At 43.0% G+C, this 12386-nt stretch overlaps 1 protein-coding gene across 1 annotated transcript in view; it reads right to left on the bottom strand.

Moving 5' to 3' along the window:
- Window positions 1-8454: 8454 nt before the first annotated feature.
- Window positions 8455-12386, bottom strand: part of ADGRE3 (adhesion G protein-coupled receptor E3) — a 97305-nt gene continuing 93373 nt past the window's right edge. The window contains exons 14-15 of the mRNA XM_042782754.1: window positions 11628-11796; window positions 8455-8604 (exon numbers count right to left, since the gene is read on the bottom strand). Coding sequence (XP_042638688.1) covers window positions 8455-8604; window positions 11628-11796 — 319 coding nt within the window. The remainder of the gene's footprint in view (window positions 8605-11627; window positions 11797-12386) is intronic.

Below are 12386 nucleotides of genomic sequence, written 5' to 3'. Positions count from 1 at the left end.
ACGCCTCCTTGCATTTCCAAGGCGGTATCTCTATGAAAGTAGATTGCCCAGTCTTCCTTCTGAGGATTGGATGGTGGGTTTGGACCACCAGCCTTCTGGTTAGCAGTCCAATGCCTTAGGCTAGCTTGCAAGGTTGTTTCTGGTTTGCCTGGGACTGTGAGGTTCCTGGGACATGAGAATCTCAATGCTAAACCTGGAAAAGTGTTGGACAAATCTGGATGAGTTGGCCACTCTAATAGGAAGAGAGTGTTGTATCAGGAAAAGGAGATCAACAGAGTCAAATGTGACCAAGTTGGATACGATTGAGAAGCAATCGTATCTAACTTAACATGGAGAAAGCCTTTGGTATATTGAGTCATTCTTTCAATGACTTCAATTCTTTCAATTTCTGGAAGCAGAAGTCAGACTGCAGTGGTTGAGCAGTGAGTGGGTGGGAGGAAGTAGAGACAGCAGAGAGTAAACAACCTTTTCTAGAATTTGGCTGTGAAGAGGAGGAGAGATATAGAGAGGTTATTAAAGCAAGAGAGAAGTTGAGAGAGGATTTTTTGGGTAGAAGGGACCTGAACATGAGTCTCCCCTTTACTCTTTCAAAACCTACTGTTCCTATATTAGGTCTCTCAGCTCTTCTAGCCTGACTTTCTTCTTTGTGATTTTCATCCTTCTGTGTTTTACTCTTTGCTTTGAGATATTTATTCCACATGGTCTTCTAAGCCACTGATGTGGCTCTTGACAGTGATCACCCAATTCTTTAATTCATTCCACAAAATTTCCCATGCAGAAAGCATGTCTTTTTAGCTCTAGAAAGCTTTTCTGGTGCTACATTTGAACCTCCTTAAGTTCTTATTTTTACTATTCTTGTTTAAAGTTGCTAGCTGTTTACTCCAGCATGTCTGTTTTGTTGGATATCAGGTTACTTGGATCATCCTCTTTGCAGTTGCTGGATCTACTCACAAATTGTCACTTTTCTTTGGGGCTCAGCTCTAGGCTTCACAACTCTAAGCAGTGGCACTTTCCCAAATAATGTAAGGAGATGGGTTCTCCAGCTCAGTGGGTCCATGTGTACACTAGGCAGATGTGCAGAAGTGCCTCCCTGCTTCTCAATCTCCTTACTTCCTGCCAAGATCCTCTTGGGGTTCTTGGGAACCAGAGAGACCACACACACACACACACACACACGCACACGCACAAACATGAGCTGATGCTAACCTTATCCAAGAGGTTCATAGATTCCTGTGGCCCAGACTCTTCCTAGGATAGATTGTATCTTGTCCTCACCCCAGAACACTCTTCAGCATATTCCAGGGCTCTCACCTGATATATGGGGGTGAACCTCCAACTCCAGCTGCTCCTTCATGGGCTCCTGCAGATAGGAACCTCACTCCCACCCAGATGCCATGGGTCTCAGAAGGCTTTGGTTCAAAAGGGACAGATATATTGGGATTGGGAGTGGAGGGGAATCAAGACATATTTAGTCATTTTCCTAGAATCTCTCATTTCTATCTTATACAGGGGTTGGAAAACTACAGCCTAGAGACCAAATTCTGTCTTCAGCCTGTTTTTGTATGGCCAGTGAGCTAGGAATGTATCCATATCATATATATTTACATTTACATATGCAATATATGTTTTATATACTGATTTTATATCTATATTTTACCTCTATCTATCATCTATCTGTCTGTATCATCTATCATCTATCTATCTATCATCTCTCTAATCTATCCTGTGTGTGTTTGTGTGACAGAGAGTATATATGGCCTGAAAAAAATCAAGTATTTACTATATACCCTTTACAGAAAAAGTTTACTGACTACTTTTAGCATATTTAAATGCCAATGAATTAGAACTGGAGAGATGGCACAGGTGAGATGGAAGACTTAGGAGAGAGAAGGGATAATCAATGGAAGAAGGTCTCTAAAGAGGCAGGGGGGCATGAGATCCAAAGAATAGATGAAGGGGTTAGCTTTATAAGGGGGAGGGGGCCCTTTGCCCTTGTGGCAGAACATAGGAGGAGGCGATTGGGGGAAGGAAGCAAGGATGGGTATGAATGCAGATACATTTGTAAGTGTGTTTATTTTTCTTTGAAGTAGAAGACACAATCTTCTGCCTTATGTAAAAGGAAAGATGATGAGGATTGAGGAAGGAGGTGAAAGCCTTGAACTCTTCCTGTGGAAAAGTTGGCTAGGGATAGGAAGAGAGATCCACATGTAGCATAGAGGATCTTGTTTAGTGCATAGAGTTGAATTTGTGATGGCTCCAAGCTGAGTGATCCTCAGATCTCACTGCCTTGATGAAGGAATGGAGAAGAGACTTGGTTGGTTCATGAGAAAGGACTCTTTGGGGTGCAAGTAGTGGATCCCCTGACTCAAAATAGCTTAGTTATAGAGATTTGTTTGTCTTACACAGCAGAAAGTCAAAGCGTTGGCTCAGTAACTTGACAATGTTGTAAAAGCCCAGATTATTCTCATCTTTCCATTCTTCCATCCTTAGTATTCCCATCACGTCTTCCTTCCAAGTAATATATTGTTGTATGACAGCATCCCAAAGCAGGAAGTAAGAGCAGGCTCTCCTTGAATTTGTCTTTGTTTTTATCGATGAAAAAATATTTTCCAGTAGGCTCTTCTTATATCCCATTGGCTAGAAGTTGTCCAAATGCCCATCCTCATTCCATCTATAACAAATGAGAAGGAGATCACAAGGGTTAGCATAAACCAGGATTTCTCATCCTCAGCACTATTGATATTTGTGGATGAATAATTGCTTGTTGGTAGGCTCTCCTATGCACTCTAGGTTGTTTAGTAACATCCCTGGCCAGACCAACCCAAAATGTCTAATGCCAAATGTCCCTGTGTATGTGAAGAAAACACTCCTAGTTGATTAATTGTTGACTTAGATCAATTTCAATTGACCCCTTCGGCCTGGGCACATTGCTGTCCCAAATCTGAGAATAATCAAGGTTGCTGCTGAGTTGACCATCCACAGTGCCTTCCGTAGTTGGATTGGTCTTGGATTGCATGATTATAAGTGATTTTGGGTTGGTAGAAATGGATACATAGGTAGGAAATGGAATCAGAAAAAGGAAGCAAAGATGCTGAAAACATAGGAAAGAATTATTTGAGGTACTGGGCCATGAGATTTAGGCTGAATAAGGAGGGAGGTGAGGCTAAGAGGAAGCTCATGCTTTGGGGAAGCTGATAATTTGAGGGGCTGGATGAGTTTAAAGAGCAAGTTTAGGAGAGGTGAGAGTAAGACTTTGATGAAAGACCTTGGAAGGGTCCTCTTGTGTTACAAAAAGGAAGTATTTTCAATGGTCATCGTTCTGGTTCCCTAGTGCTGCTCTGACAGGAATCATACCACAAATGGGATGCCTTAACAAACAGGAGTTTATTCTTACAATTTGGAGGCTTTAAGTCCAAGTTCAAAGTGCCAGGCTCTAGGGGTTGGGTGAAAGCCCCTCAACCTTGGCGTCCAGCTCTGCCTCCTGTTCCCGGCCCACTGAAGCTGTCTTCACTCAGATAGCTGCTGGCTGCTGAGGCTGAGAAGTCCCAAGGTTGACAAGTAAAAAGGCAATTTTACCAAACCACATGGCAGGCTGTTAACTTAAGTCCATTGTAAGTCCCAAGGTCAGCAGAGCACGGCAGGCCGCTGAGCAATGACACGGCTACATGCAGGGTCCAAGCGTGCCTGCCATAGGTGAGAGACCATTCTCAAAGCTTCTCCTTATATACAGGAAGCAGACCACATACTCAAAGGTAGCTACCCAGCTGCTTGTGGTAGATCCCACCATGGAGCGGATTGCCAGTCTCCTCATGGGGATTAACTATCACCAGCTGCCCAGCCACTCAACCAGGCCCAGCCAAGTTGACACACAAACCAAACTACCACAGTTATCATTTGGGTATCCAGGTCCAGCACTGCCTGAACACATCATAGCAAAGAGAATTCCAACCCAACACGTGTATGTGGGGAACTTACTATGCAGAACAAACACTTTAGGAAGTAAAGTGTTCTGGTTACCTAGTGCCGCTCTGACAGGAATACACCACAAATGGGATGGCCTTAACAAACAGGAATTTATTCTTAAATTTGGAGGCTTTAAGTTCAAGTTCAAAGTGCCAGGCTCTAGGGGCCATGTGAAAGCCCCTCGACCTTGGCCTTCAGCTCTGCCTCTTGCTCCTGGCCCAATGAAGCTAGAGGCATCTCTTCACTCAGGCAGCTACTGGCTGCTGAGGCCAACAAGCCCAAGGTCGATAAATAAAATGGCACAGTCCCAATGTTACCAAACTACATGGCAGGCCATTAATTCAAGTCCATTGTAAGTCTCCAGGTTGGCAGAGGATGGCAGGCTGCTGAACAACGACAAGGCTACATGCAGGATCCAAGCATGCCATAAGCTAGAGACCATTTTCCAAGACTTCTCCTTATATACAGGAAGCAGACCACATTCCCTAAGACAGCTACTCAGCTACTCACAGTAGACTCCGCCATGGAGTTGATTACGGTCTCTTCATGGGGAAGACTACATCCAGCTGCCCAGCTACTCAACCAGGCCCAGCCAAGCTGACACACCAACTGAACTACCACAGAAAGATGAACTATTTCCTCCAAGGATGATATGTGTATATGTATATAAAATGAACCTTGTATTCCCAATTTATTCCTTATGATGCTAACCAGATCCATGGAGTTAAATGTTCTTATTTTAATATTTTCTCTTCATTTGTCCTGCAAATACCTCCTCCAAACAAAAGAGATGTTTACATTAAAGGTGGAGGTAGGGATACAAGAACAAAATAAAACAAGAAAACAACAACAAAAACTGAGCAAAAGGGCAGGAATGCATTAAAACCAGGGGGTTTCATTCAGCAGGCAAGACAGACATGATCTCCCAGCATTTAGAATCCCAGGGCAGGTGTGGTCTTTTTAGCTTATGTTGGGAAGACTTTTTTTTTTTCTAAAATTTTTATTGTGATTTGGGTGAAAGTTTATAGAGCAAATTTATTTTCCATACAGCAGTTCATACACATTTTGTTTCAGGACATTGGCTGCAATTCCCCACAATTTAACAGTTCTCTTCCAACTTCTTCACTATAGTTACATCTTCCCTGTGTCGTTCCCTCTCATGTATTCCCGCCCCTCCACCTGTCTCCCTGTGCAAACATTGCCCTTCTGTTCCCTTACGATTGATGAGTGTATCTACCTGATGTAAATGTTCACCCCCTATGTTTGTCTATTGTTCGGCTGGAAGTGAGTGAGTTCAGTTCCAGACCTCAGGGTAACTAGGGGCCATAGTCTCAGGGATCTCACCAGGCTCTTCTCATATCAGCAAACTTGGTCTTTTTTCAAAAAATATTTTTATGATTTTGAATTTTGTTCCACATTGTTCTCCCACTGTACCCAGGATCTCTTGTACTGATCTCTTTCTGAGTGGTTGACAGTGGTAGCTGGGTAACATCTAATTCTTCTGGTCTTATGGTCATATAGGCTGAAGACTGCACAGTCTACCAGTTCCTTGGACTAACTATTTCCATGTGTCTTTGGTTTTCTCCATTCTTCTTTGCTCTGGACAAGGAGACACCCTTCGTTGAATCTAGGGTCTCTTGCAAGTTTTTAAGACCCCAGTTGCTACTCATCAAAGTAGAATGTTATGCCAATTGAGCTTGATGTCCCCTGGGACCACAGTCCCAAGTCCACAACAGATCCAACTACTCGCTCCCTCCAGGTAGTTGGCTGTGGCCGAGAAGCCACCACAACCTTGTTCTTTGTCAGCTCTGCTGACATAAATACACCGTATACAAATCTGCATGTAGAACCATTGTCTGCTAACCCTATACATGGTCATGGGCATACTCCCCCCTGCCTAAATTTACCTGATCATTCAGCTTGTCCACCCATCTATGCACCCATCGATCAATGCTTGCCATCACTGACAATGCAGTACTGTACATGCAAAAGGGTTCATCTTTGTTGTCTGTACCTGGGAGGACTTTTCAAGTACCCAGAACAAAGAGTTCTTCCCTTTGTAAAATTTTCAAATATAATGTCCCACTCAGAATTTTAGTTATCTGAATGCTGTTGTTTTTCTATGAAGAAAGGCAAGACTCTAAGCTCTATGAAGGCAGTAACAGTGTTGGTCTTGTTCCTTTCTGTGTGCCCACTGCCTAGCAAACGCCTGACATATTGTAGAACTCAGCAAGTATTCGTTTTGCTTCCCACCAGTGACAGCCTTGTTTGGAAGTCTTGTTTAGATCTGGAACCAGTATCTCCTGTAGCAGCCCATGGGCATAGTTTCTAGTAGTCCTGGCAAGGGACACAGCCAGTTACATGGGTCATTGTATGCAGGAAGCCCAAAGTTATGACCTTCCTCCAGGAGTTTATGACTCATTGTCTGGCAATTTACCAGTTAAGCATAACTTTTACCATAAGTAATGTTGTCTGGTTACACAGCTGACCTTTCTTCTTTATCAAGTTTCCAGGGGAACAGAGCCAGCTAGTTAACAAAGGTCAAATTTGCCCATAGAGAAAGAGAAAGGATTCTGCTAACTCTTTACTCACATCTCATGCCTGGAAAAAAAATGCTGAAGAGATTCTTTTAGTTAAAGCTAATACATTTCTTAAAGGGAGAATACTTTTTATTTTATATTTTCCCCTTCCAAAGGTACACTTATCTTTGAGTTTCCTCAGTGATAAGTAATCATAAAAATAAACATCCTATTGCATTGTGGGGAACAAGTAACTGGAATGTGGTGGTGGGCAGCCTTGGGGATTACTTTGGATTATCTGGGAAACATTTCATAGGTCAGTGAGCTGTCTGAACAGGTCACAATTTCACCCTGATTGAAATTGATTAAGCCTGATGCTCATAAAAATATTTCTGATTACTTAGCAGGCCTAAGACTTTTTTCCTGATCTTTTTTTTTTTTTTTCCTCCCTCTGGGTTCATGTAGAAAGATTTACAATGAATTCACTACCCCTCCAGTGCAATAGTTAAGTGCTTGGCTCCTAACCCAAAGCTCAGAGGTTTGAACCCACAGTGGCTCTGCATGTAGAAAGGGAGAAAAGACCTACTATCTGCTTTTATAAAGATTCCAAAAGCAAACTCATGGCTGTTGAGTAGATTCTGATTCATAGCGAGCCCCATTGGCTTTCCAAGGCTGTAACTCTTTATGGAAGCAGACTGCCTCATCTATCTCCCACAGGGTGGCTGGTGGGTTGGAACAATTGACCTTTTGGTTAGCAACCAAATGCTTTAACCATTATACCACCTGAGTGCCTGTGTAAAGTCCACAGCCTAGAAAACCCTACAAGGCAGATCTCTGCCTTATAAGGTTGCTATGAGTTGGAGTCAACTCAATGACACACAACAACAGCAACAACAACAATGTTCCGGTAAAAGACAGAAGTTTCCTTAGTGACTTCAATGTAGCTTTTCACTGCTGAGGAAAATAACAAATCGTCTTAAGAAATATAGAAGGTGATTTATCAAAATTCTCTCAATGTAAACAAAATATTCTAAGGCTCTGGTGAGCTGATGTGGTGGGTGTGCTCGTGGAAGGCATGAAAGTGAAATGTGACAGGAAGATATTTTATGGTTTGGAGCGTTGGAGCCTTTTGCTCATCCACATACACCTTCTTAGAAGTATTTTCTTTTGTCTCTCCAATGGGACCAATAAGAAAGAACTCTAAAAAGAAGTCTCAGATGATGCTGGGAGCTCGTTCCTTGGTGCACTGAGCCTTAGTGAGATCAATGGAAGAAAGATGGATACCTGCAAATGAGTTCCAGAAGTGTCCTCTGTCTAACATGGCAATTTCTCCCCCCCCCAGGGGGTCCTATTGTTCCCTGCACACATCCCTATAATTAGGTAGAGCATCTGGGGTGGGATCCATTTCACAGAGCCCTTCCCATGGTAGCTACTGACTCCACTGGACTCACATCCACCTTTCTATAGCATCGTGGAGGTTTAGGGGTTGGTGACCACTCTGCTACTTCTATGCTTTAAGTGACCCCTCATAGGGTTCTACTTTAAACGGACACCACGTGGTGTTGGTGATGTTTTATCCCTGCCTCTTTGCATCATGTGAACATATACGAAAGTCAGCTTAAGTATTGTTAGTGAGCTTGTTGTTGTTGTTATGTGCCATTGAGTCAGACCCGACTCATAGCGACCCCTCCTTGGGTTTCCGAGGCAGTATCACTACGGAAGTAGATTGCCCCATCTTCCTTCTGAGGAGTGGCTGGTGGGTTTGAACCGCCAGTCTTCTGGTTAGCAGTCAAGTGCCTTAGGCACTATGCTACCAGAGCTCCTATTGTTAGTGAGCAGGGAAGAGTAAGCAAGGAGCAATGCAGTGAGAAGGAGAGATGCAAAGGAGGTGTTCAGGGCAAGGGCATAACTCTTCCCTCTACCCTCCGTGAAAGGAGCTCTGCACTAAGACAAAGAGAGGAAGTGAGCACCGTCAAAGGGGTGAAACATTAGAATAAGCCACGAGTCCTCTTACCTCACTGGGTTTTGAGTCAGGGCCAACCTTGCTGGAAACTGTATAAACCTCAGGCTCAGATTTTGATTTCACAGTCTCTCTAAACCACTTTTGGTATTGTTTCCAGACCTGGAACATCAAAGGAGACACCAAGATGGTCTTTATTAACATTGGTGAAGAGGAGAAAAGCCAGTGAGTCAGAAACAGAAGAGACTTATTACTGAAAGAGTTTTCCTATAGCACAGAAAGGTCTCTAAACCAAAAAAACCAAAAAAAACAAAAAAACAAAAACCAAACCCGCTTGGTTTCCGAGGCAGTACATCTTTACAGAAGTAGATTGACTGATCTTCCTTCCATTGAGCAGCTGGTAGGTTTGAACCACCAAGTTTCTGGTTAGTGGGCAAATGCCTTTGGCATTGTGCCACCAGAGGTCCTTACAGAAAGGTGTCTGGGTGGTGCAAATGGTTTGCACTGAATAAATAAATAAATGAATAAATAAATATTGGTGGTTTGAACCCATCTGGTGGTATTGCAGAAGAAAGGTCTGGCTATCTGCTTCCATGAAGATTACAGCAAGAAAACTATGGAGCTCAGTTCTGCCTGGTAGAATATGGGGTCACCATGAGCTGGAATTGACTCCACAGTAATTTTTTGTTGGTGTGTTTGTTTGTTTCATATTATAGAATACATCTTTGTTACAGAAAATTGAAAAAAAAGTATGTATATGCAAAAGGAAGTCACAAATCAATTCCTCAAACTACTGAGAATGTTTCGGTAGTCTCCTTCCATATGTCTTTGTGTGAGGTACCCCAGAAGCCTGACACAAGGGATTAAGTTTATTTGGGAGCTGATTCCAACTAAAAAAAAAAAAATGCAGGTCAACAAGGAAGTGAGAGGTAAGAGAAGGCAGCCAGCAAAGAGTGTATTTTTGTCAAGGACATTTCCATTGTGGACAATTTCTACTGTGCTCAGTACCATTGGGGACCTCAGGGAGGAAGCATAGGGCATGCATCCCAAAGTTATCCCACTCGTGGGGCAAGGGAGCTGGAATATTGATCCAACAAATCCCATTAGACATTGGCTGATGGATGATAGTCAGGGGGCATTCCTCTCTGGCACCACCATCTTGTCTTGTGTGTGGGCCAAGCATGTCCTGTGGGCAGTAAGATGCCCACAGGCAGAGTTATAGGTGTTTATATTAAAAAACCTCAGGACTGTGGAGCTGAATGCCAAGAGAATATGAGAGGGCCACCGACAGCATCTTCTATACCAAGGTTTCTCAACCTTGACACTATTAACACTTTGGACTGGATAATTCTCTTTGTGGTTGAGGATTTTAATAGCATCTCTTACCTCTACCTACTAGATGCCAGTAGCATCTCCCCAGGTGTGACAAGCAGAAATATCTCCAGACATTGCCAAATATCCCCTGGGGGGGCACACTAGCCCCTGGTTGAGAAATATTGTGCTATATCTTATATGTTTACACATAAGTAAATCTGTAACAGTAACATACAAAATGAATTTTTATACACATTATATAAAGAAAATGGAACCCCTTCTGAAGTAGTGTTTTATAACTTGCCTTTCCACTTAATATGTTGTGAATATCCTTCCAATCATAATATATTCTTGAGTCTGGACAAAAATGAACATGGGAATGGTCCACGCCTGTGCTCTCTGGGGAACATCTGCTCTGCCAGCTCACTTCCTTCCCCTCCCCCACTCTCTGAGGAGCTGTTTGACTCTTTAGGCTCTTGGATGCAGAGTGAGGGAGAGCAGGAGGGAGGAGGGGAAGGGAAAGAGGAAGGAAGGGAGAGAGGGTGGGTGAGCTGTAAAGCAGGGAGCAGGGGAGAAAGGGTCAAAGAGTAAGGGAATAAGAGGAAGATGGGGCTGGGAAGTTGCTTTTGGGGGACATTTTGAACAAAGTGGGGCCACAACAACGATGAAGGAGAAGAAATTGAGAAAGGAAAGGAATATTCCTGAACCATGCATCCTTCCAGAGTATTTGAGAAGTTCAAGGGAAGAACTTGGGAGCTTTTATATTTCTTCTGGTTGCTGAATGATGTTTATCTCCAGATCTGACTGTGTCGAGCCCAGCTTCATTGAGGCTTCAGTCTTTTAGAATATTATTTCTAAATAATGTTATTGTTATTGTTGTTGTTATGTGCCGTCGAGTTGGACCTGACTCATAGCGACCCCTCTTTGGGTTTCCGAGGCAGTATCACTACAGAAGTAGGATTGCCCAACCTTCCTTCCGAGGAGTGGCTGGGGGGTTTGAACTGCCAGCCTTCTGATGAGCAGTCAAGTGCCTTAGGCACTACGCTACCAGAGCTCCCATTTCTAAATTATAGTACTCCCAATAATACTATTAAAATATATTACTATGGAGACTATAGGAACACATGGAACTGTGTTTAAGAATTCACGTTAAGTGGTGTGGTAAATTGCATTATTGATCTTAATCCTTCACTCTTCTGTAGTAATATTACACCCTCATCCTAGCCTCATGATGGGCAAAGTATTCTTCTGTTGAGTTAGGGCTTGGTCATCTGACTTGCTTTGGCTAATGAGGTGTTAATAGAGGTGATGTAAACAGAACATTGAAATGGTCTTGCCCAGTATTGCCAAGCCAGCCAAGATCAGATGAACTCCTACCAACCTGCTGACCCAAGAATCAGAAAGATTCATTGAGATTTTGAGGCTTTCTGTTACATGGCAATATCTGACTATTACAAATGGAAAAGCTGAACAAAAGCACAATATTTCCTTGATGTATCAATTAGTTACTTTCTAAAAGTATCTTACAATCAATAGTATCTTAAAGTAGAGAAAATACAGTCTTTACATACTGATTATAAGCGTATATGAAAATTTAGGGGAGCTCTGGTGGTGTAGTGCTAAAAGCACTTGATTGCTAACCAGAAGGCTGGTGGTTCAAACCCACCAGCCACTCCTCAGAAGGAAGGTTGGGAGATCTACTTCCCCAGTGATACCTCCTCGGAAACAGAAGAAGGAGTCGCTATGAGTCGGGTCTGACTCGAAGGCATATAACAACAACATGAAAATTTAGAGAACACAGCTTTACGTGTTCATTAACATCTGTACTCCTCAACTTTTCTTTGCTTTTAAACAATAAAGGGCTAATTTACCTGCTGACTAAAGAGGCAGTAGACCAGGAAGATGAAGACCCCCTGCAGGCTGTTGATGATGGTGAAGAGGTAGGCCATGACCTTGGCAGCTGGGCCCACCTGCAAGGTTCCCAGGCACCACGTGCAGCCCAAGATGAAGAGCTGAGCTGTCGCTTTGAGTGTCAACATCCTGAGAGGAATCAGAAACGATGATGTAAAAAATCTAACAATGGGCCCAGACATCCCTATAGTGCAGTTGTTGACAGTGAGGACTATGGAGCTAGAGTGCCTGGGTTGAGATCCAAGCCCTGGCACTAACTAACTATTTGACCTTGGGCAAGTTACTTTACCTTTCTAGTTCCCTTATCATTGTAATAATAGTCCTACCTCACAGGGTTGTTGCAAAGATTAAATGAGCATTAAATATATGTAAAACATATAGGGTAGTATTTGGAAGAAAATTATAAGGCATTTGACTGCTAACCAGAAGGTTAGTGGTTCAAACCCACCAGCTGCTCCATGGAAAGACGATAAGGCAATCTACTTCCCTAAAGATTTACCGCCTTGGAGAGGTTCCGGCAAGATGGTGGACTAGGCGGAAAGACTGCACAGACTCTCTTCAACAAAGAAAAGGGAAACCAATTAACACAGACACAGAAGATAATCCTGGACCCCTAAGCCTTGAAGGGAAGGATATAGAAGTGGACTAAATCCCAACTACCAGAAGAATTTGTGTGAAAATACCAAAAAAGGAGACATTCAGAGCTGCAGTCTGGCAGC

The sequence above is a fragment of the Orycteropus afer genome, unplaced genomic scaffold (genome assembly GCF_000298275.1).
Source record: "Orycteropus afer afer isolate SDZICR_OR568_19922 unplaced genomic scaffold, OryAfe1.0 scaffold00460, whole genome shotgun sequence".
NCBI classification, from domain to species: domain Eukaryota; kingdom Metazoa; phylum Chordata; class Mammalia; order Tubulidentata; family Orycteropodidae; genus Orycteropus; species Orycteropus afer.
The sequence above is the reverse complement of the archived record's forward strand: the minus strand, read 5'-3'. Positions and strand labels throughout refer to the sequence as shown.